General features: G+C 43.0%; 3 protein-coding genes and 1 pseudogene across 3 annotated transcripts; 1 reads left to right on the top strand and 3 right to left on the bottom strand.

Annotated features, from left to right (window-relative positions):
- The first annotated feature begins 1,173 nt into the window (after positions 1-1,173).
- On the top strand, positions 1,174-1,973 carry LOC103982286 (RING-H2 finger protein ATL40-like). The gene has a single exon (XM_009399177.3). The coding sequence runs from the start codon at positions 1,232-1,234 to the stop codon at positions 1,733-1,735; it is 504 nt and encodes a 167-aa protein (XP_009397452.2). The 5' UTR covers positions 1,174-1,231; the 3' UTR covers positions 1,736-1,973.
- An 8,156-nt stretch (positions 1,974-10,129) lies between these two features.
- LOC103982287 (ubiquitin-conjugating enzyme E2 36) lies at positions 10,130-14,994 on the bottom strand. Its single transcript, XM_009399178.3, has 8 exons — positions 14,863-14,994; positions 14,713-14,740; positions 14,484-14,570; positions 13,426-13,484; positions 11,554-11,595; positions 11,400-11,473; positions 10,420-10,517; positions 10,130-10,345 (listed from the first exon to the last, which is right to left on the bottom strand). Exons 1-8 carry the CDS (start codon positions 14,896-14,898, stop codon positions 10,308-10,310), a joined length of 462 nt encoding a protein of 153 aa, XP_009397453.1. The 5' UTR covers positions 14,899-14,994; the 3' UTR covers positions 10,130-10,307.
- Positions 14,995-15,122: 128 nt separating this feature from the next.
- LOC135611266 (tetrahydroberberine oxidase-like) lies at positions 15,123-17,087 on the bottom strand (annotated as a pseudogene).
- Positions 17,088-17,510: 423 nt separating this feature from the next.
- LOC135608849 (putative disease resistance protein RGA3) lies at positions 17,511-20,897 on the bottom strand. Its single transcript, XM_065101898.1, has one exon. The coding sequence runs from the start codon at positions 20,895-20,897 to the stop codon at positions 17,511-17,513; it is 3,387 nt and encodes a 1,128-aa protein (XP_064957970.1).
- Positions 20,898-24,955: the final 4,058 nt, after the last annotated feature.

Raw genomic sequence — 24,955 nt, 5'->3', positions numbered from 1 at the left:
AAGAAGTTGGAATTGGTTTTGTCTCGTAAAGGAATCTTTATTTCCAGCTCACCATATTTGCGTCGGTCAACCTTCAGTACACCCCACGATTTGACTCTCTGCAAGCCGTCGTCTGGTCAACAGGGCCGCAAGAAATCAAGATCGCCACACCACCGTATGTTTCATCTTTTTTATCATTGAGGAGAAGAGGGGAATAACTTCTGATCTACCCACAAATGTGTCTTGGATGGTGAGTCAGCACGACCTGGTCCACGGGTTGATATCGGGAGTCTTCTGTAGACTGAGCTGGATGCTAAGGTCGACCGGGCCCTCGCGTCGGGGTGTTGATCAGCGTTTCTTGGTGTGCTGATCCGAGCGTCGTGTATGCCGAGCTACGTCTTTCCTTCTTTGGGGTGAACTCGTCTTTGTGAGGTGGCTGCGCCTTCGGGAAGGGGTGCAGGTTGGTGTTGGTCGGGATCTGGGTCGATTAGCTGCTCTCCTTCGTGCACTGAATGACGATTCCTGGGTGGTTGGCAGCTCGCCTTCATGAGGTGACCGCGTTTTCCTATAAAAATAGCTCTCGTAGGGATCACCCGATGAGAGCCCTCCGACGAGCAAGTTAGTGGAGTGATTAATTGATTTTTTTACCTTTTTTTTCTTCCTTGTCTAGACGACGATCAGAGATCTTTATATTATTATACATGGGTCGATCGTACGCGGGTTGACGTGATGGATGTGTCGAGCAGTATCTTAGTACAGATTCTAACTTGACATATCTTGGGGCTCTCGACGTGTGATATGTCGAGTAGTGCCTTAGTACAGATTCTGACTTGACGTGTCTTGAGATTCCCGAGGTATAACGTGCCAAGTAGTACTCTCAGTATCTCCTCGGGCATGACCGTCGAGACTGCCCGACCACCGCCCGCGTGCTTCGTGACCGAAAATTCGTGACCGCGACGATGAGGAGGTGGCAGTGGGGGCGCAGCAAGTGCGAGTGTGCCTGCGCCCGTTGGAGGTAGGGGAGAGGGTGAGGTTTCTGATCAGATCTCACCTCTCTCTCTCTCTCTCTCTCTCTCTCTCTCTCTCTCTCTCTATATATATATATATATATATATATATATATATATATATATATATATAGGGTTGTATGTATGGGTGTGTATGTATGTGGATGCAAATTTCTTGGTATTAATGGTTAAGAGATAAGGGTTGGTGGGGGAAGTCGTCAACGACTCATCCGTCCATAAGCAGTATGTCCAACCATGGCAGCACTCCCATGGCTAACAGAACCGCCTGCTGCGATTTGGACACCATACTGGAGCTCGTCGGCATCTCCTTCAGCGTCTTCATCCTCCTCTACCTCGTCATCGTCTGCGCCCGCCACCTTTTCGTCCGGCGCCTGCAGCCCGGAGCTGCCGCCCACGATCGGCGGAAGCCGGCCGGGCTCGATCCCTCCGCCATCGCCGCCCTCCCTTATTTCGCCTACGGGAAAGCCGCTGATGCCGTGGAGTGCGCCGTCTGCCTTAGCATCCTGGAGGAGGGGGAGATGGCAAGAGTGCTGCCCAACTGCGATCACATGTTCCATGCAGCCTGCGTCGACCTGTGGCTACGGAGTAACTCCACGTGCCCGGTGTGCCGGACCGACGCCGAGCCGGGGAAGGCTGTCGCAGAAGCCAAACCAGGTGGGGGAAGCCAAACCAGACCGCCGCCACCGGTGTTCCATGGCGGTGCTGCGGTCTTGCTAATGGGTATGTGAGATGCATGCATCAGAAGGAACTCAATAAGATAGAATGCAAGTTGTTTTAGAGTTTTAGTAGAGATGTAGATCTCTATTTTTCTTTCATTTTCTTCTGTAAGTATAAATACGATCGATCGATCAGTGTTCTCTCTCTAAAAAAATCAATGAAGTGAAAACAAGTCTGCAATGGAAGATAGAAGAAGAGAAATGAAGAGAAAGAAAGAAATTTGCCAATAAATTGGTTGATTAGAATGTATTTGAAAGGAAATAATCTTTTGGTTGATTCAATTATGAAAGGAAAATAATCCTTTGATCGATCCCATGAGAATATATAAACATTCATTTGACTGATTTGATGTATATTTAGTTTTAGAAATTATATAATTGTAATTATAATTTCATGTCTTAATAATAAAATATTAGGTACACCCTTTTCTTTTCTTTTTTTTTTGAACTCTCTAGAAATCATTAAGTAGAGTATTATTAATGCATAGTTAATAGAATCTACTCGAACCCAATGGTCAAATCAAGAAAATAAAAAAAAAAAATAAACTATCAAAAAGTTTGATTCAATTATTCTAATAAATGTGTTGGAAAATTAGAATGAACTGATTGACCCGATCGATATTTACATGAATAGAATATGCATAAAACGATTCAGTTTTGTAATATAACAAAATGTTACTTAAATATTTTTAACTTTATATTTGTATTATTATTATTATTATTATTATTATTATTATTATAAATTAAAAATCGATCTGATTTAGTATAATTATCATATAATATTTATGTTTACAATATTAATTTATATTATTATTATTATGTATAATTTTAAATTATTTTAAATATTTTAAATTAAAAATGTAGTCCGATCAATTGACGCACCTTTTAATTAATTGATAACTATATTATTTAATCTTCTCACCCATCACTAAGATAAACTTTTAAGTAGGGAATTAAGCATTAACTAAAATTTCACCATTAGTTTTCTTTTATTTTTAGGAACATAATAGTTTTTTTTTCTTTTTAGGAACACGATCACATGACCAAGCTAATGTGCATATATATATATTTTTTAAAGACAATAAGTTATAAACCAAATAAATTATATCTTACAAGAATTTTTTTTAGCGTCTAATCCACGTAAAGATATAATAATTTAGGCCTAAATATTTTGGATCAATTATCTAATCTTAATATATCAGTTATTCTATCAAATTTAGATATAATGTGAGGTTTGTGTAGTAAAGAACTATTCTGAGAGTATGTAATAGTGTAGAGTATTGCACTTTTATTTTTTAATCATATTAATCCTTTACGATGACATTAAGATCTGAGTACTCGTAAATTAGTGAAAGAACATCTAATTTGCATGAACTATACTAGAGTTTGATTTTGATATTGATCTTAAGAAAATTATGAGATTCTTATTTACTCCTACATCCAAAGTTGATTAAGTGTTTAGATAAATTGGATATAGGAACTTGTTAAGATTACTATTCAATCATTCTGTAACAATCACACCAATCTTTTTTTTTCATCTACAAGAATCTCATCAGCACTAATGATGAATCCTAGAAAGATTAGAATAGTTAGGAAATCATACTTATTCAAATTAACATATATCTTGTTATCTTGTAATTAAAGTAGAGTACTATAAATTTCCTAATTAATAGTTTAAGTACCTAGTTCATAAGCATTATAAATGTATTTTGTATATTAGATAGTCCAAACGGCATAACTAATTATTTATATAAGTCTTCTTTTATCTTGAACGTAGTCTTTCATTTGTCTCTAGATTTTATGTGAATTTGATGATATATATTACGAAGATCAATTTTTTAGAATATTTTAGAGTCTTATAATTGATTCAACATGTCTTCTAGTCAAGGTATAGGAAAATGATACATGACTATGATTTTGTTGATGGCTTTATATATCTTCCGGCTTTCTATCTTTCTACATTCTTTGTTAGTATCATATTCACATTTGGGTTCATCCAGTAGTACGTAGCTAAATCAATTTGGTATTGAATAGCTCTTGTAAGTGCATTTGGTAATTCTTCTAATATCGATCTGAGTTCTTTTGAAATATTTACTTCATAGAGCATAGCATACTCTTATTTCTTTAAAACTAACAATCAATTCCTACTCAAAGTAAAAAATGGAAAAGAAAGATTTCTCCTTCACTTTACAAGTGTTGGATTCATCTCCCGTATTGTCCGTCCATACAATGATAATTTTCTTCCCATTATATTAGAACTTCTAAAGTTAGATTGTATTTCATAATAAAAACATAACATAGTCTTATTTGTTTAGAACCGGTAATGAATTCCTGCTTGGAAATGGAAAAGAAAAACTTTCCCTTTCTATTTTTGTTAGTTAGTAGAAAGAAAATTTTCTTCCTATTCTACTAGAATACATAGACATTCATTTTTCCAAAATGGGTTGCATTTACATCGTACTATCATGGCCTTTCAAATAACACATGTCGCGTATTCATATCAACTATCTCACGTATAATTTTTCCTTATAGTTTTTCCTAATTAAGAGAGAAATTTTACATATCTTAGTTACAATGACTATTGAGCTTTCTTTAATCTATCTTAGCTTGTTTGGATGAGCTTTCATTTATAATTTTAATTATCTCACTAGTGATTCGGATACAATATTATCAGAGCTTCTATTGTCCATGATCAATGTAGAGACTTTATTAATAAAAATGCATCAAGAATGAAAAATTTTCTTGTGTTGAGATGGATCTTCTTATCTTAGGATGAGTAATAATATTTTTATAATATATATTATCTGTTCTCTTTCTTCTCTCTTTCAGTATTATCAATATCATCAATCGCATCATCTTGGGTATCTCCTTTCTTTTTAAGTCATATTTGTGATCTATAAGGTTGACAATCTTATAAGCATGACACTCATTGGAATAATAACTAGGCTCCCTACATTTGAAATATTTTTCAATCATGGGTCAAGCATATAAATTGTTTGTGGTAGTCGGGATATGCTTAGCTTATCTTGTTGCTCTTACGGCACTTGTGCATTGATTTATAGGATAATCTAGACTCAGTTATGATTTTCTCTTCTTTGTTAAGAGTATGCCATGTTATCCGAGTAGAGAATTGCTGGGTAATAATTTGAGGTTAAGTTAATAATATTTTATCTTTTAATACTATATTGTAAGCTTCTATTATCTATATCGGAGTTAAAGATATTTCATCTTTGATTATAAATTTTAATTTGTTGATATATCTTGTTGTTTGCATAGTCTTCTGACTCTAATAAATTATATTTGGTTAAAAGGCATATAACTCATCAGTATAATCGGTTATTGATCGAGTGCCTTGAATGCGATTATCGATGTATTTCCTTATCTTCTTCTATTATTATGTGATGTATCCCATTAAATTATTGTACTTCCTTTCAAAATATAAGCAACAAACTTAATTTGTTTATGATCAAGAACACCCATCACCCTGAAAAAATTCTCTACTTCATAATTTCAATTAAAAAAAGCTGAAGAAGTATGGTTCTTGCATAGGTCTTAAAGAAAATCAATAATAATACATATGTGATTGATTTACGAGGTGATTGGGAGATCTCAATAATCTTTAATATTGCATATTTGGATGACTACTTTTCAAATGAAAATTAATTATATATAAACATAAACTCGATTGGACTTTTCTTCAAATAGAGAGGATTAATGTAGTAGAAGAAGAAGAAGAAAGCTTTTATAAAAGAATTGACCAAGTCAGTTTGAAGAAAAAAAAAAGCTAAATAAACTTGATCAAAAGCCTAGGAGCCTCAAATCTTTCAAAATATATAAATACTTAAGAAGTATAATATATTATTATAAAGATATCATGGTAATATACAAATAGGTACCAATATTCACAATATCATGGAAAAATTATTTTTAAAGAGCCTAAAGTTATCTACTTATCATTCTTATTTTTATGTTTCTTGACATTCTTAGTTTAATTTTTACTATCTAGAATTAGTACAAACAAAAGTCGCTTCTAAGTCTAGGAGATCATCGAGAAATAATATCTTTTGTATTATATTTGTCGTGGTGCACAACCTTGAGCCGTGGCCTCGGGGTCGACGCGGCTCGGTTCGAGTCTGGATGATGGGATCTTCCCGGTACGGCCCTCGAGTCCGCTGAGGTGGTCGACTGCGGCGATCCGATCGGGACGGGGTCACCGTTTCCTCCGGGAGGGAACTCCTCGCCTGGCGCCTAGTGGGAAGCCTCCGTCTTCGCACCTGCGCACATATTGGGTCGGGAAGCTCGACCCGACCCCTCCGACGATCAAGTTAGAAGATAGTGGCAGGGGGTTTCTTTAGCTAAGTGGTCCTTTTCTTCCCCCTTCCTCTTGATAAACGAGAGGGTATTTATAGGGAAGGTTGCCGTTGTTTGATGTGCCTGCCCGTAGGGGGCAGAATCATACTTCTGGTAGCGTCTGACACCGGTTGGCGTGGCGTGAAGGATCGGGCCTGAGCAGGACATTAATGCGCCTCGATCGGCGTTTTGGTCCATTTGACCAGGTGTTGTCGGGTCGATCGAGGCGTGAGGCGTCATCTGGGGCAGCTAACGTCAGCCCGAGTTTTGTCGCCATTATTATCCTCATCATATTCCCCCCCGGAAAGAAGCTATGCGTCGGTCGTTATAACGGGAGTCCGAGGCATGGCTTCAGCTTTCAGTATTTGTTCTTGTCGGGCGGCTACTGGTCCATTACCAGGGGCGTGGTCCGGATTTGGCAAATAAGGGAGGCTGGACGTGCGGCGGTGGTCTCGGACAGCATGCAGCTTGAGGAAAACGTCTCGGGCGGGTAGGCCGCACAGAGAAAGTGGTCTCGGGTGATCCTGCAGCCGAGGAGCCGACTCAGTCGAGCTGGCCGCGTAGGTGTGATCTCGGGTAGCACGGAGCCGAGGAGCACGACGCAGGCGGGCAGGCCGCGTAGGCGTGGTCTCGGGTAGCACGAAACCGAGGAGTACGACGCAAGCGAGCTGGCCGCGCAGGCGTAGTCTCGGGCAACATGCAGCCGAGGAGCACGACGCAGGCGGGCAGGCTGCGCAGGTGTGGTCTCGGGCATCATGGAGCCTAGGAGCACGACGTAGGCGGGCGGGTCGCGCAAGTTTGGTCTCGGGCAGCATGGAGCCGAGGAGCACAACGCAGGCGGGCGGGCCGCGTAGGTGTGGTCTCGGGCAGCATGGAGCCGAGGAGCACGATACAGGCGGATAGGCGACGCAGAGGTTGTGGTCTCGGGCAATATGCAGCCGAGGAGCATGACTCTGGCGGGCTGACCGCGCAGAGAAAGTGGTCTCGGGTGATATGCAGCCGAGGAGCATGACTCAAGCGGGCTGACCAGAAAGTGTACCTCTTGTATAGAGGGTTGGAATATGACCTGTATCTATGCAATACCCAGCATCCTTATCGTATGCTTATAACCTAACCCTGTTGTTTGCCCCTAACCCTGTTGACCCGCGCCCTTATTGATACAACACTCGCTCGCACAGCTTCTGCACTTGCTGGTTCAGCTACCTATGCTATGCTCTTTGGTAACTACTTTATTCTATATAATGTCAGTCAGTTGGGGAAGTCTCAGAATCATGTCAGTGATTTGAAGAACCAACAACTGGACTGGAATGTCTATCTTTATCTTGATATTAAGAGTTTGTACGAATTATGAACAAGTTCCGTTTTCGTAGTACTTGCGTTGAAACCAAAGTGTGGTCTCGGGCAATCCTGCAGCCGAGGAGAACAACTCAGTCGGGCAAGTCAAGTAGAGGTTGTGGTCTCGGGCAACATGCAGCTGAGGAGCACGGTGCAGGCGGACAGGCCACGCAGAGGTTGTGGTCTCGGGCAACATGTAGCCGAGGAGCACAACTTAGTCGGGCAGACCGAGCAGAGGTTGTGGTCTCGGATAGCATGGAGCCGAGGAGTACGACGCAGACGGGCAGGTCGCACAGGTGTGATCTCGGGCAGCATGAAGCCGAGGAGCACGACGTAGGCAGGCAGGCTGTTCGGTGAGGAAGGTCGTGTGCTCTTGGTCCTCGGGCGCCCTCCTCTTCTATGAAGTCCGCTGCTAGAAGTCGCTTCACCTTCTCACGGCCATCCAGGCCTCTGTCGCAATGTACTGGTTAGCTCGCTGGAGCATCTCCGGTACCGCGGTGAGGGGTCGCTCCGCGAGGGACCAAGACAATCTGGAAGGTCGCAGGCCTCTCATAAACGCCTGCATTAACAGAGAGGGATGAACGTCCGGCAAACCCCGGATTTGCGTGGCAAAACGATCCACGAAATGTGAGAGGGGCTCGTCCTCCCTTTGGTTGAGTCCGAGGAGCAGTGCAATGGATGGCTTCGGCCGGGCGTAGGCTATGAAGTTAAGCTCAAAGTCTCTAGCGAGCTTATCGAAAGAAGTGATCGCCCCGGGCTTCAGACTGCTATACCATGCACAAGTTGGCCCCCTCAGAGTCGTGGGGAATGCCTTGCACATCAGGGCGTTCGAGGTTTCGTACAACGCCATTTGGGCACGGAAGGCGGCTACATGGTCCGCTGGGTCAGTGGAGCCGTTGTACACGTCAAGGGAGGGGAGGCGGAAGTTCAGGGGGACTGCATGATCTTGTATCTCAAGCGCAAACGGGGACCCGTGGTGCGCATCCTCCCCGAGCTCTCTCTTTGACCTGCGAACCTCCTTCTGCACTTCGTCGAGCCGCTAACTAACAAAGTGTAATTGGGCTCGCAGGGAGTCCGCTAAACCCGAAGATAATGCCTCGGGTTTCGGGCGCCCACTCGGGTTTGCCATCACCCGGTCCCCAAGTGGGGCCGATCGAACCCGAGGCGAAGTGGGGAGCTCCTGAGGTGGCGCGTGAAATCGAACGGGCAGCTCCTATTGCCGCGGCGGTTGGATCGTAGGCGGGTGCAACGGACGAGAAACGAGCGGGATAATGGACTGCACCATACTGGTCAGTGTTCGGACTTGATGAGTGAGGTCCTGAAAGGCCTCGGACGACACGGGCGACGGGTCGACTAGGGCGCCGTCGGGTGGCGACAAGCCCGGGTCGTTGAGTATCCGCCAATAGCGCTTTGAGGTCGCTGCGGGGTATTCGTCTCGAGGTTCTCCATGCGGGGGATGTTCCTCCAGAGCTCCAATCGGGTGTGGCCTCTCAACCGCGGGCTCGTCCTGGCCGATCGGGTGATCCCTCGATATCTCGGGCCCTCCTTCTAGCGCCAAAATGTTGTGGTGAACAACCTTGAGCCGTGGCCTCGGGGCCGACGCGGCTCGGTTCGGGTCCGGATGATGGGATCTTCCCGGTACGGCCCTCGAGTCCACTGAGGTGGCCGACTGCGGCAGTCCGATCGGGATGGGGTCGCCGTTTCCTTCGGGAGGGAACTCCTCGCCTGGCACCTAGTGGGAAGCCTCCGTCTTCGCACCTGCACACAGGTCGGGTTGGGAAGCTCGACCCGACCCCTCCGACGATCAAGTTAGAAGATACCGGTTGATGTGCCTGCCCGCAGGGGGCAGAATCGTACTTCTGGTAGCGTTTGGCACCGGTTGATGTGGCGTGAAGGATCGGGCCTGAGCAGGACGTTAATGCGCCTCGGCCGATGTTCTGGTCCGTTTGACCAGGTGTTATCCGGTCGATCAAGGCATGATGCGTCATCTGAGATAGCTGATGTCAGCCCGAGTCTTGTCGCTAATATTATAAAGGACTTCTCTCGTTAGTTTGGCAGAATCTTTTGTAATAACATTTTCTTGATTTTATTTTGGTTTTATATTACAAGAAGAAGCCAGTGAAAATTGACAGGGATTCGGGCAATTCAGTCGATAGAACTCTGACATACATGATTTTTTTTCTTAAGATCAATCGAGAGTGTACTTACTGTCCTAATTAATTTGCTATTAATTCTTGGAATTGACTTCAGCTCCTTGATCAAATTTATATATTTATTTATTTCTTGAAATTGATTTGATCAATTCATTTATAAAAAGTCTTCTTTCTTTTCATCCACGTATCCTGTATCACCTCTACATCAATCTAAATTCGTGGGACGTGCCTAATACTTTCCCAATTGCTGCCAGCTTTCTTTCCGCACCGTTCCTCGAGCAGCGGAAGACATGATGCAATTTCCAACACCTTCAGCGAAGAAGGCAGTCCCTTCTCCGGTGAGGCCACGCCACGCGTGGCACCATCTGCCGCGAATTGACTTGTTGCACGAGATATACGACTGCATGATAGAACTATGACCACATCCCTGGTTTACTTAATTATTTTGGTTAATGTTTGGATGCATTGAATTCGTGTATGATACTCTCTACTTACGACATGAGGGTAGGTCCGCAAAGGCTCAAAGGCAGGTTAAGCAGCAGTTCTCGGGCCTTCATCTGAAACCAGGTTAAGCAAACACACCAACCCAGGCATAAATTTGATACCGACGTACACACCAACTAAGGTTTACACTGATACATAAAAAAGTGCCACAACTACGAAAATGATCAACACCAGTGCGAATGTTGGCAATTTATGATCAGTTTCCAGCACTTAAATGTTAAAACTTCTCTCCATGTATGTGGTTATGCTCCAGTTGCGTACAGACGAGTCCATTCTCTTGCTGCATTATCCAAGACGTACACAACATAAACAAAAGCATAAAACAATAATGTTCCAAGCAAACAATAAGCTGACCTGTTTCTACGGCTTCGGCTTCATTTGTCTTCCAATGTTTTGCAATATTCTCCGAAAGCGGGTCATCCGGGTTTGGAGCACTTAGCAGTGCTTGAATACTGGTACAAAACGTGAAACAAAGAAACCTCAAAGAATTGAGCTACTCAACCACAATGGTAGATTTGATTGGTTTTCTTTACAATTATTATCACTATTGAAACCAGATACGTCACAATCAAGCCACAAAATGTACTACTAGCATATTAAGTATCTAAAACATAAACAAATCAGTTTGTGCATGCCCTCATAAAGATTAAATTCAAGTAACTACACCCATCAATACAACAAATAATTACTCAAGTTAACTATCAAAAATCAATAGCATGAAGTTGCAGTCATCTTTTCCCCTCCCTCCGCTCTCCCTCGTCTCTCTGCTACGTCCAGCTTTTTGTTTTATTTTTTGTTTGTTTATTTTGTTAAATATGCCTCAGAGGTTATCTAAATAAAATATAAAGATATATGTCATTTTACATGTTATAAAAATGGAGGGATGCATGAAATTTTAAATTTAGAAAAATCACATACAGAATCTCCTGAGTGTGTGTGTGTGTGTGCACGCGCACACGTAAGCACACACAAGTTCCTCTTATTTTTTATCCATAAATAAAACAATAAGGTAAACGTATAGTATATTTAAAACACAAACATAAAATATCTTGAAGCCTTAAAAAATAAGGTAAACATATAGTATATTTAAAACACAAACATAAAATATCTTGAAGCCTTAAAAAAAAACACTGGTTAACGATGACCCACTTTAGGTTCTTTTCTTAAAGTTGATAAACTTTACTTTCATAATGACGAGAAAAAAACAGTTAACTGAGAAAAAGTGCTTTCAGAGAAAAAATAATGTGCTAAACGCACCCCTGACCATGAAAATCATAAAAAGTTCAAGAAGTTATGACTGCAATATAATAGCTCAAGTCATACGTGAAGGTCACCTCAGCAACACAGTCCGAATTTGTAGGGCTGGACTCCATTTATCTTTAAGTATATCAAGGCATATACGTCCAAGCTGCAAGAATCATTTTACCATTTCAATACACTAATAGCACCTCCAAAGCATGAACAGAGAATGATGAGATATATGCTTGCCTTGTCAATATTCGGATGGTAGATTTTTGTTAGAAAGCGGACCTGTAACAGAGGATACCAGAACAGAATGAACAGAAAGCTCAAACTTCACAAAAGAATAGGCGAAACAAAAGTCAGGGACTTATAGAATAGTTATTAACAGAAAATCGAAAGTAGTAACAGTAGTAGTCAATCCCCCGTATCAGGGCCAATCATATTGTATTAGCAGAAATTAAAAGCAAATGAATGTAAAACCAAAAAACTGCATGTAGGATATGATAGATTTATGGGTTTTAATGATATGATCCTTTTCTTGCTAAGATCTGCTTTTGCAAAGAATCAGTTTCTGGGATCACATCTGATTGACAGCAGGCCCAAAGGTGATTCATCTTTTATAAAGTCTCTCGCCCATGAGATTTCCAACATGAACACCATGTTTGATATGAGAAAGACTTGAATGACCATCTTGAAACATTTGCCATCACCTTTCTATGAGCACATGCACACATTCCTACTACTAGCAGAATCAAGGGCAACATCACCACAATAAATTAGCTTACTGGTTTAGCACAAGATGAATAATGGGTGGGGAACTCTGTTGAGTTTAAACAGCAATCCTTAAAAGAGGTTATGCTTTGGTAGAACAAGGAATATTAAATAATTGCTTGTGTCTATTTCCAACTTCAGCTTGCAAAGAATTGCTTAAACTCCTTTCACAAAGCTAATGACCAACAACACAAGGCTAAACTAGAGTTCTTTATCCCTGATTCTCCATGCTTTTCAAATCCATGTAGAGAGCTTAATTTGCATAACGATATTTACACAAAACATTGCCATTATAAAAATCAGCTTTTATCTTAACATATAAAAAATAATAATTATAAGCTTTGTTAATCCTTGGCAACATTCTGCAGTCATAATATTCTGGCTTCTTATACATGAATGGGCCTAATACAGCTAATGCTATGACTGTAAACTGTGCAGGAACTTACCAAATCCAACAAAGGGTTGAGATTCTATGAAATGGAAAGTTGCTAGCAGGTGAAGTCATCAAAAGACATCCAAGTAAATCATGTAGAAGTGCAAATAACTTACCAATTTACCATGATCACCAGATTTTGTATTCCAATGGTAGAGTTGACCTTCAAAATCAACATATAGGCTACCTCTACAGTTATTATCAACTTCTCTAACTACTTTGCATGCCTTTGCAACAGTCAACATGATCTTCCAGCCTCCTCATAAATACATAGAAATAGGGGGAATATATGTACCAAAAAGGTGACCTAAATGGCTCAAGCAAAAAATCTGGATGCCAACTTCGATTATTTAGCAAAGTCTTCATCAAAGACTTCCACATGCAAAAGTGATGGGTCCTTTCCTGACTCTAGTATTCTCCCTAGATTGACCCCCTTGAGACATTCCAATGCCATCTAAGATGTGTCTCAACTATATTGCATCAGAACTCTTACCTTCAGGACCAACTCTACCAATCATCAATGCTTCATATTTGTGAAGTTGGAAATTTTGAAATATGTAGTGAAGTACATTTCAACTAAGCAAATGTAAAGGGTGAACCCAGTGGACACCGTTCCCACCAAGGGCCTAGGAAGGATCAACATGTGTAGCCTTACCCCATATAGTTATACAGAGGTGGTTTTTGTGACTTGAATCTTGGTCACTCAAGTTGCAGAGGAGAAACTTCACCATTGCACAAAAGTTCAACCTCGATTCAACTAAGTCAATGTTATTATCTTAAATGTTATTGTGAAAGAATGAGTATGCATACAAGACAATTACATTAATCAACTACCAAAAGTGTTATTCTTGTGCACACAAACTCATTGACTAGTAATAAATTTAACAAAACAATCACATCGATGATTCTTGTACCTTGGGGGCAGCCATTGGGTACTCTTCAGGCAAGAACAATTCAAGCTTAAAAACACCTCCTAATAAAGAAATGATATAAAATAGGAGGAAAACAATTAACATAGCGCATGATAACTAAGAATAAATAACATATAATGTCTTTGAGAAGTTACTATTCCACAACTTAAATGTGAATGGATATCCGAAAAATTCTACTATTCACTACTTGAAACAACTTAAATCTCATGAAGACATGTTGTAAGCAATTGCCACTAAACTTCATCAAAAACATGCAGTAATCCACTAGAAAGTACAAATTTCTAATAAAATATAGCATAGAAAAAATTTCCAAACAAAAAATTCAAAGAATAAAAAAATACTGAATTGCAGTGTCAAACAAAAAGTAAATGTTAGCCAGTTTTAGAAAGATGGAAAGTCTGATTGACCTTAAAATAAGTATTAACCATCCTCAGTTTACCAACTACTGCATCAACGCTCACTAAGGATAACCTATCAAAAAGTCTGGTTGATCACATATGCACATGGACTTATCCTGATTAAGTCAGTTAAACATTTATGACACATTCACCCTAAACAAAAAACTAGAATTAATTTGATATAATAGTGGTTTCCTTGGAATTTTCTCATCTAACAATTTTCTATCTCCATGCCAATGCAGACTGCTGTCGTCTAGCTATACCATCAACCCATCAAGATAAACAGAAGGTAAGTTAAACTAGAGGGTGGCATCAATGGTAGATCTGACACCACAATGCAAAAAAATAATCTCAACTAAGCAGATATATTCTTGTCTAGATCTAATCCCATCCTAAAATACACTATTCACAGTAACACTTTCTAAAATTCATATACTTATACTTTTTTCCTTGAACAAACACATGTGGCAGGACCCACAGCATTGCTCGTTCCAATTTAAGGAGGAGGAAGTGCCTCCCAAGATAGGACTACGTCAACTAAAGCAAAAAACCCGAGGAAGGCACACAAAATACCAGAAAATGTTATACAAGATTGATTGGAGTACTGAACATCCAAAAGAAATCCATCTACAGGCAAAGAACCTTCGTAAGGAGACTGTGCCGGGCCAAGGATCATCACGTTGAAGTAGCGCATGTTTTCTTCCGACGGAGATGCACTGATCCCAGGAGCTGCAACAAAGGACACCGAGATGAAGCCGACTAGGGAAAGAACAAACCCTAACACCCCAAACAATCTCCCCACAGATTTCCAAGCAGATCAAGAACATCAATCCGACCAAGATATCATTAACACGCAGAGATCGAACATTACCCGGTTCGCTGAGCAATCTCTGCGTTTCCTGTTCGACCGAGGCGTCAAGAAAGAAAGAAAGAGACAAAGAGACAGAATCAGATCTTCGACGGAGATCTCGGAGGAAAAAATGGGAGATCGGAGCACAGATCGGGAGACGGGAAGAAGCACCTTGATGATCCTCGGGGGTAGATTGCTGCTCGCCATTCCCAATCGGAGATTAGGGTTTTGGGTCGTTTCTTGGAGTCGACAGAGGAAGAGGAAAGACGAGACGAACAACAGCGACCGCAACGAATAAACGAATGGCGGTTTATATATATACCAGAAAAAATAAAGAAAAAGAAATTAAAAAATAGCCTCATAAATAATATCGATTTACCGAAAGTGACCTCGGTTTTGCCTCCAATAATCATAAAAGGACAAGATAGGAATTTAAGATTAAAAAATAAGCTTAAAATTAAGAATTTTTTAGTGGTCTTTATCTCCTTCAAACAAAACATTAAGATTGCTTCCAAAATGTGGCCTTACAGATACCAAGATTTGCTTGGCGACGACGAGATCACAGCATGTGCTTGATTGGTGACCTCTGATCTGAAATCGACATGCTTGTGGAGCAGATCTTCTGTGGCCTCTCGCCGGTCTCAGCGAGAAGAGGCGGCACGCTCTGCTCGTTGCTGAAGAAGTTATGGGGATCCACCTCGCCCTTCACCATGGCCAGCCTTCGGAAGTTGTTCTTGAAGTACCTCTCACCCCACGCCATGGCCTTACGGTAGCTCGCATTGCCCTCCTCGTTTCTTCCCAAGTCGAGGTCCCTGTAGTTGAGATACGCAGCTCGAGGGCGTTTGGAGACGTACGGAGTCATGAAGCGGAACATGCTCCTGATCCAGCCCAGGTGCTTGGTTGATGCTGCGACGCCTTCATCTCTCCATGTTGAGAGGTAGAGGATGATGAAGAGATTCCCCTTCCTGTGTGGGAATGGGATGTCCGACTCCGAGATCTCACTCATCCTCCCTCCCCAAGGATCCATGTGCATGGAACCCGTAGCTCCCTCCTCGGAGAGCCTCGCCCAAATGGCTTCCCATCCACTCACCGGGATGGGCTCCGTGACGTAGTCGGACTTGCCTTTGTTGAAGTCCTTCGGCTGCAGCTCCCTGTTCACCAGAATCTCTGCAGGTTCTCCGTTCGTGTAGCCGGCGGCGTAGACTGCCGAGTCGATCCAGCTCATCTCTCTGCAGTCATTCCTCTCCACGCCCAGCGCCGGGAAGTGCTCGCCCATGTGTCGGAGCAGCCCATCGCAGTGCCCGAGAAACAACGACTTGAACGCCGCCTCCACCACCCTCTGATCTCCTCTGTTCATGTGGACGATGTCAACCCTGAGGAGTAGATCCTCGTGGAGCTTGTGAGCAGTGTTCTGCCATCGGTGAACGAGCTCTATCGCTCCCTGCTCCATCGTTCGGCGAACGGTGAACACGCTCACAGTGGCAGGAACGTGGACGAGCTTCACCTTCCAAGAGATGATGATGCCAAAGCTGGCTCCTCCGCCGCCTCTTATGGCCCAGAAGAGGTTCTCGCCCATGGACTCCTTGTCCAAGATTCTGCCGTCAGCATCCACATCTTGGCGTCCAGAATGTTGTCAGCTGCGAGGCCATACTTCCGCGACAAAGGACCGAAGCCGCCCCCGCTTAGGTGGCCACCGACGGCGACCGTCGGGCAGACACCAGCCGGAAACCCAAGACGCCCGCTCTTCTCTGCAACCTTGTAGTACAGTTCGCCGAGAGTAGCACCTGACTCCACCCATGCCACGCCATGCTCGACGTCGACGGTCACCGAACGGAGCTTCTCTAGATCGAGCAACACGAAGCTGCTGGCCTTCTCGGATCGGTAGGACAACCCTTCGTAGTCGTGGCCCCCGCTCTGGGCTCGGATCGGCAGCCCGTGACTCCTGCAGCATATGACCGATGCTTGGACTTGGAACTCGTCGGCCGGTGCGACGATGAGGAGGGGCTTTGGCGTTTCATAGGATGCGAACCGGAGGTTTTGGATGGAGGAAAAGAGGAGGGAGGAGTAGTCGGGGCTGTTAGGGAGGTAGAGGAGCTGAGACAAGTTGGTGGTGGGCGAAACGTGGGAGGAGAAGCAACGGAGGAAGCTTTCATGATCTGACAGTGAAGAGACTGAGAAGATGCAGAGATACGCAACGACAGAAAGCGAGAGATAATAGGAGACTGCTGCCATTATTTCCTCTTTCGCTTGTTCTTCCTCTTCTGATATATTCACTTTGTCATCCATGACCTGTAAAGGTCTCGGAAAGGCAAGTGTTGTCAGCCACAACCCGTGACCTTTCTAATGTTGTTCATCTTGGCAGAAACCACACCGGTGGAACTCTTTCCATCATTGTGCGTCTGTGGATACCACCGGCGGTGACTTTCTTTTCATTATTGGCCGAAAGTCGCATTCTCTGATGCCTTTGTGGGACGCCGTTTCATACTTATCGTGCCCGACCCAATAAATAATCGATATGTTTGAAATGAAAAAGGAGATCCACGCGGATCACATGCCATTTTATTTTAGTGAGATTGATGAGAAAGAAGAGTGAATTATTTTATAGGACTTGATGTATCTATTATTATTAATTTAGATCTAAGCATTTTAATTGAGTAATACATATCCATTTTTTTTATATGTATAAATTCTGAATAGATATGTATGTGTATTTTGTTTGTATTGTGTATATAGAAAAATATACAGGAGAAATCATGTCAGAGTTGTATCCATCTCATGGCCGAATAGAGAGCAGTGAATCGACTGAATCCTAGTTAATTTCAACTGGCTTCTTCTTGTATCACCTCTCCATCAATCTCGATTCGAGGGATGTGCCTGATACTTTCCCAGTTGCTGCCACCTTCCTTTCCGCAGCGCCCCTTGAGCAGGGGATGACATGATGCGATTTCCAACACCTTCAGCGAAGAAGGCAGTCCCTTCTTCGGCAATGACTGCATCTGAGTGCAGTTTGAGACGATTAACTTCTTCAGGTAGCGAAGACCTCGTAAGTTCGGGAGGGACCGGAGATTGGCACAACCGTTGAAGCACAGAATTTGGAGGAAGGTGAGATCCTCAAATGCCTTTTCCTGCTCGGTTGTCAAGGAAGTTATCTTGAGGCAATTGTGGATTTCTAGATTTTGAAGGCAGGCAAGGTTTTTGCTAACGGTTAGTCCTGTGAGCAACGAGATGTCACCGACGCTGAGAGTTTGCAGCGATGACAAGCTGTCTTCTTCCTTCAGTGATACACAGAATCCAGCAATGAGCACAGGGCAATTGTAGATGCATAGTGATGAAACTATTGATCCAACTGGTGCCGTCCTGGTGTCATCAAAGTACGGTATCCAGAATCCATGATCCAAAACGGTTAATTCCGTAAGATTGCAAGGTAAGGGAGGCAATATCTTGAGCTTGTTGCAGTCCTTGATCACCACACTCTGGAGATGTGGAAAGAATCGTCCGTCTCCCAAAAACTCTTCGAGCTCGGGCATGCCATCGAGCACCAGCTCCTCCAGGCGTCTAAAAACCTCGCGACCAGGACCCAAGAGCTCCCAGCCAATGCTCTTCGTTGCATGCAACCCCTGTATCCAGAGTACCTTCAGCGAAGGCAGCTGAGCGAGAGGGGGGAGGGATTCCCAGCGCCTGCAACCACTTAGATAGATGATGTTGAGATCGGTGAGCCATTGGGTCTTTAACCAGCTGGGATATGTGGCACCTCTACAGCCCATGATCTCTAGCCTCTTGAGATTTGGATGTGGCCGAAGGCCTTCAAGAACTTCATCATCATCATCCACCACCTGATTCTTTTCACCAGATTGCCATTGTAACTGCAGAACACTAAGATGCTCTTTGCCGTTTAACATGGCCTCACTTGCCTTGTTCTTACTCTCCACATTCTCTAGATTCCTCACGTAAAGGGATCCTCGAAGCTCGTTCAGGTCCCTCAACTCTCTTATCGTATACCCAGCTTCGGTTCTAACTTTGAAAACTTGTAATCTCTGAAGGCAGGTCAGTCTCCCGATCTCTGCTATGTCGGAAATTAATTGATCAGCCGCAGTAAGATGCCGCAAACTTACCAGGTTCTTCATGTCCCGAGGTAAACCACGAAGCCTGCATCCGTTCAGGTTCAGCACTTGTAGATGGTAAAGCCTGCACAGAGATTCCGGCAAACACTGAATCGAAGTTGACGAAAGATTCAGGAAGCGCAAATGTATACACTGGCATATTACTTCTGGCAGATTATCCATCTTGCAGTGAGACAGATCCAATACCCGTATGTGTTTCAAATCCCTGAGGACATCTACAAGAAGACCATCATGGAGGCCCGACCGGAGGACTCCGCTGAAGGAAATTAGAGTGCGCAGGTTATGAAGGTGGTGGTGGTACACATCTTTAACCATGACAAGCTTTTCGGCCTTGATGGATAGGTGACGCACGGATGGTGGAATGTTGGTGGGTTCATCGTCTTCGACTATGATGCATTCATCTCCGGAAACAGACTGTGCCAGATCGTGCAGTGGGTCATGTATGCCATAGAGTGTGACGAATTCCTTATTCTGCACTTGGAAGAATGATCTGCGCATCAAGTCATTCATGTAGTCTTGTCCTGCATCCTCCATCCTCACATTCTTGTTTCGGGGTTGGATGTACCCTTGTGCCATCCAAAGGTGAATCAAGTCATCAGACTCGAACTTCCAACCTTTGGGGAATATGCTGCAATACGCGAAGCACCGCTGCAAGTGAGCGGGTAGGTTATAGTAACTCGGTTTTAGGATTGGTATGATATGATCCCAGATGTCATTTCTCACCAAAACTGAGTTCCATTCTTCGGCATCCATCTTGTTCTTTCGTAACCTTGCGATTGCCTTTGCTGCTAGAGGCAACCCCTTCAGTTGTTGAGCGACTTCGCTTCCAATCCTCTCCAATTTGAGTAGTTCTTCGTGATTCGCATCACGAAACGTGTGTTCCTTGATCAAGGACCAGCAGTCTTGATCTCTCAGACCCTTCAAATCGATCGAGTGCATCGTACCTAATGTCTCAGACACCGTTCCCGATCGTGTTGTCACCAAGATCTTGCTGCCACTTTTTCCTGCTTTCAGAGGAGCTAAAAGCTTATCCCATCTTTCCATCTCAGATAGCCTATTATTCCTCTCGTCATTCCACACATCATCCAGGACGAGCAGAAACCTCTTCCACGCTACCTGGTCCTTGATCGCTGTTTGAAGCCGATTAAAGTTGGTGACACTTGGGTGCTGAAGATTATCACCGGATGATGCACATTCTAGGATCTCTCTCGTGAGCTCGGTATCATCGAAGCTATCAGAGACGCAGACCCACATCCTCAGCTCAAAATGTCGTACGATTTTAGGATCATTATAGACAAGTTGTGCGAGAGTAGTTTTTCCAACCCCTCCAATGCCGACTACGGGGAGAACCGAGACAGGTTCATCGTTGGATCTCAGCAGCAGCAGCTGGTCAATTAGATTTCTGACTTCGTCCTCTCGTCCGAACACCTTGGTACTGATCAGCGAGCTGGTTGCGCCTTTTCTGGTGCTTTGCTTCGGGCCACTACTGCAGCGATCCAATTTAAAGAGTGTGATGGTCTCGCTCACACAACAACTCACGTGATCCAACCTTTCGATTACGCTTCTTATTCTAGCTTTAGTGATCCTATCCCATGCCAGTTCAGGAGTGCCCGGGGGCATCGAATTGCTACATGGTCTGCGAGCCGAGGAAGCAGCAGCTGCCTCCTGGTTGGAGGCGCTGCCGCCGCCTTTGAAGCTAAAGAAACTTGAAGAAAGGAGGCCACCGGCTCGGGTGGCCACATCCCTAGCAGCCTCCAAGTTGGAGACAAGGAAAGCACTCACCGGACTGCTGCTTTCACCGTCCAGTTGCTGTTGAAGGCGGCGATATTCTAACTCGTCGAGAAGGTCTTCGGCATCATAAGCGACGTCTCTGAGCTCCTTCATCCACCCGACCAAGCCGTCGGATTGGGTTTTCTCTGCGCTGCTGAGTACCGATCGAATCCTGAGCATCGCAACTCGCAGCTTGTCGAGGTCGTTGCCTATGCCGGAGTTGGCCGCCCATGTTTGGAGCTTAGAGGAGAGGAACTTGTCGAAGATCACTTGGATGAACCAGCCGCCGATGGTTATGTAGGATGGCACATCCATGCGGAGGGATCGGAATGGCTACAGTCACCACCACGCCAGCGAAAGAGGGAAAGAACTAGAGAGGAAGAGGGTTGGGATCGAGTCTGTCTTCCACAGCGGACGAAGCTAAGATCCAAACCTTATCCCACCGAACAAAGCATTTCGGCCTCTGTGCATCACTGTCGAAAAGATAAAGGTGGTGGAATGGTCAGCAATAATAGTTTCTTTGATAAATCCATTTAAAATCGGTTAATTTCATATTTTTCGTCTAAATATAAATTTCTTGACCTGTAACTGTTAAGGACTGGACTTTGGGGGCTATCAGACAAGGATAGAGGAGATTTACGTATTATAGTGTAGGAATCATGTGTAAATATTCATGTTTAGAGTTTTATTTGACCTTTAATCCTTATTTTATGTAAAATATTTATTGTTAAATAACAAGAAAATTGCTATCGAATTTAGATTTATTGTCATGTCACCATGCCACATCATCGACCATGTCAACGTTGACCACTGCAGATTTGAGAGACCCAATTCTGTATAAGCCTCGCGGTGAGCCGACTGTGTGGGCTCAATCCATACATTGGCTGGCTATGCAGGCTAAGTGAGTGGGCTAGTCCCAGTGTAAGCTCATGAGCAGTAATAAAAATAGAATATAGATTATATATATATATATATATATATATATATATATATATATATATATATATATATAGAAACAATAGAATAGTGCAGCAAATCATAAAAATATAGAACGAACACTATAAATTTTTTAGAGAATGTTAAATGGCAAATAAATTAAAAAAGAGATTATTAGGTTACTCACGAATTCTATAGTGGTTTAGAATTGATGAGTTATGCATACTATATAAACTTAAATAAATTAAGATTTATGATATATAATATAATTTATCAGTTTACTTTTCAAAATGCATCATGGTTATATTCTATTGACCTTTTTTCTTCATATTCAACATGATGATGATACATCTTATTTTATATATACGTGGATGCATGATGATTCCATGAGACATAATAATGTTCAGTAAAGAATATTATGTTGAGAGCAATAGACTAGTATTAATAGGTTGATTTTTTTTGGATAATTTTAGGACCTAAAAGATCAATGGATCATCAGCGATACGAGATTTAGATATCCCATTTGTCAATATGATATTGTGTTTTTATATATGATTTATTATATTGTGTAGATTATAAATTATATTTATTTCATGCATTAATCATCATTTGTGAAATCTTTTGCCTATTTAAGATTACCTTATCCAATATTATTACTGAATGTTATTATTGAAAAAAATATCTGAGATACACGACAATAGCAAGAAATAACACACGTCTTTTTTAGTATAAGTCTTATTGAACTTTCGACTTAAGACATTTTTTTATTAGTTTTTTTAAAATCATAATTAAAATAATTAAAATAATTAATATTATTTAATTATATGCATGTCATATATGTCCATTTTTTTTCCCTCGTTTTGTTACCTAATCGATCGCATCAATCTCAAAGCAGACACAACAGCGAATTACCAATATTACCCTCTTCTGTAAATCCCCTCACATTCTAACGGAAGATTGCGCGGTGGCATATGTGAAATTTAAGCACTGCAAATCATGCGCTTTGCCGTTGGATCCCAGAAACACGAATCATGAAGGAAACGAGAAGATATCTCCGCCTTACAGGTCTACAAATGCTTGCAACGATATTAGTGTTAATTGCTGTCATAAACATGCTGCTGATTGTTATTCCACGAACAACAGCCACAGTTTTAAGATTAGGCTACAGAGGGTTGGATTAGTAGTCGAGAAGGGAAATGCTGTGTTGACTTTGATAGATAGATTGAGATTTGCAGCATTGAGTGATGGAAAGAAAAACTGTATCGATCAATAATACAAAATTTTTGAGTGAAATAAATGTCGTCAAAGTCTGTCGGAGAAAAGAGAGAGAAGACAAAGGGGAATCTGATGATGAAGCTAATGGCCGACGCCGGGGCTGGGGACGGAGCGCGCCATCTCCTTCGTGTCGTTTTCGCTGGCGCCATGACTGCTGCTCGGAGGAGGTGGTGGTGGGAGAACGCTCTGCATCGAATCAGCTTTCGAGGGAACCTTCCCCTTCCCCAAGTGGATCAGCTTCCGTGCCTGCGGAGTTGGTGCAAGAAGGAGAAGGTAGACGAGCAGAAGTGGCGTTGACGTCTTGTTGTATGAAGCCATGGAGGAGAGGTATGTGTATATGTCTGTGTGTGTGTGTTAAGTCATGGTGTGGCCTTATATCGATGAAGGTGATGAACATCTCTCTCTCTCTCTCTCTCTCTCTCTCTCTCTCTGGGATGCTGATGGAGAATAGATGGCACAACAAAGACAAAGAAGGGAGTGAGAGAATTGAGAAGCGTGGGGAGGTAGCTAATTGGCGTAGTCAAATGGATATGTGTTATCGTGGTCGTACCTCCGTTGTCTCAACCTTTCTTCCCCCACGCTCACTCCATTTCCAGTAGTCACACTTTGGAACTCATCAAACCAACCATTCAATTCATATTAGTTTAATCCAAAGTATTGGCATTTTCATGTAGTCGATATAATATACACTAAATAGATGCCAAGAAATAGCTTGCCTTTGTCCTCATTAGATTCAAGAAATGAATTCACGGAAGGAACAAGAAGAAGCTCTTCCTTCCAAGCAAATGCAAGTTCATGTTCCTCATGCCTCTTCCTAACCACATAAATAGTTCTGGGCACAACTGTGGCACAGATTGCGGAGTTGATTCAGCGTGGAAGACACCTCCGGAGGGAAGTGTTTCTTAATGATGGATGGAAAGGGAGAGACAAAATCCCCCCAAGTAATTAATTGTCCGACATCATTGTTCTAAAAGAAAGAAAAGGTAATTGATCCTAAGAACGAAGGAACACATTTGATCTAATTAATCAATCACAATTACTTGCCTGCGAGGAAAACTTATCCGGATTCCTTTACATATCATCATATCTGGTGTGTCCTGGAATCCACCGAAGCCTCATCATTTGGTGATGTGATTTCATTCACACATGCAGGTTTGGGAGGAAGTTGATTAGATCCCCCCAGTTTGTGACATCAAATGGCCACATATGCACAAAAGATACATAAGTGTATGCACTGCACACCATCATCATCCAAAGTGATCACTATGCTGCCAACCTTATACTCTTCTCTCTCTGTCTCTCTTTGTTTGTGGAAACAGCTCACCCATGTTTCATGGTGTGGAAGGAGGAATATGTGAGGTATCTTTGTGGACCATGTGATCTCGACTCGACTCGATCCACGCCAAAACTATCCACATCTAGTGTTGAATTTGCATAACTTAGAATATAAGCTTAATTCATGTACTGGATTGAAACAAATATGTACATAATATCACCATCCATCGTAGTTATGGACATTTTATTTTGAGATCTACATGTGAATCGAGATGAGTCTAGCTCAAAATTAATATTAACATGCAAGAATCCCTGCGTGCTTGCATGCAGCCGAATGGACTTCATCGACTGAGGTTTATGCGCTGCTGATGCCCCATTAATGGCTCTTTCTAGGTCCATCGTCGCTCCATTAGGTGGATTTCAGGCCCATTGTCGCCCCATGAGGCACCACCTCAAGGAGTCATCGTCTTCGTTCTCGGTTGTGGTCTCGTAAGAATGACAGTAATGGCGTAGGAGTGTCCGAGAATGTTGCACTAGCATACAGAGAGAGAGAGAGAGAGAGAGAGAGAGATATCATCGCCTGCTGCAGAAACTCTTCCAACGTTTCCACTGGATGCTTCTCCTTATCTCGATCAACTGTAGGTGGTGTGTGTTTCTTGCCTCGGGGGTGGCGACTTCACCCGCCTGGAGGCATGTAACCCCGCCGCTGCATTAGCGCCGCCCATCTTTCCGTGTTGTGGTCCCCTTCTCCTTCGTCTCTATCCTCGCGTAGTCCCATGGCGCTCCCGCTCCGGGTTGGGCCCCTCCTCCCCTCCCCTGGCGCCGATCACGTGGTGGACGAGGTGGGTGTGTCGTGCTCCGTGGTCCCCCCCCCCCCGCGCCCCGAC

This window comes from Musa acuminata, chromosome BXJ2-4, assembly GCF_036884655.1.
Source record: "Musa acuminata AAA Group cultivar baxijiao chromosome BXJ2-4, Cavendish_Baxijiao_AAA, whole genome shotgun sequence".
In the NCBI taxonomy this organism is placed as follows: Eukaryota; Viridiplantae; Streptophyta; class Magnoliopsida; order Zingiberales; family Musaceae; genus Musa; species Musa acuminata.
The sequence above is the reverse complement of the archived record's forward strand: the minus strand, read 5'-3'. Positions and strand labels throughout refer to the sequence as shown.

What these genes read in the sequence shown, in the direction of transcription:
- LOC103982287 (XM_009399178.3), bottom strand. Translation starts at nt 14,898, where the DNA reads ATGGCGAGCAGCAATCTACCCCCGAGGATCATCAAG. An exon ending in GAGATTGCTCAGCGAACCGG is followed by an intron (nt 14,571 to 14,712) that starts GTAATGTTCGAT and finishes CCTTTGTTGCAG; the next exon opens with CTCCTGGGATCAGTGCATCT. An exon ending in ACCCAATGGCTGCCCCCAAG is followed by an intron (nt 11,596 to 13,425) that starts GTACAAGAATCA and finishes CCTCTGTTACAG; the next exon opens with GTCCGCTTTCTAACAAAAAT.
- LOC135608849 (XM_065101898.1), bottom strand. Translation starts at nt 20,897, where the DNA reads ATGGATGTGCCATCCTACATAACCATCGGCGGCTGGTTCATCCAAGTG.
- LOC103982286 (XM_009399177.3), top strand. Translation starts at nt 1,232, where the DNA reads ATGTCCAACCATGGCAGCACTCCCATGGCTAACAGAACCGCCTGCTGC.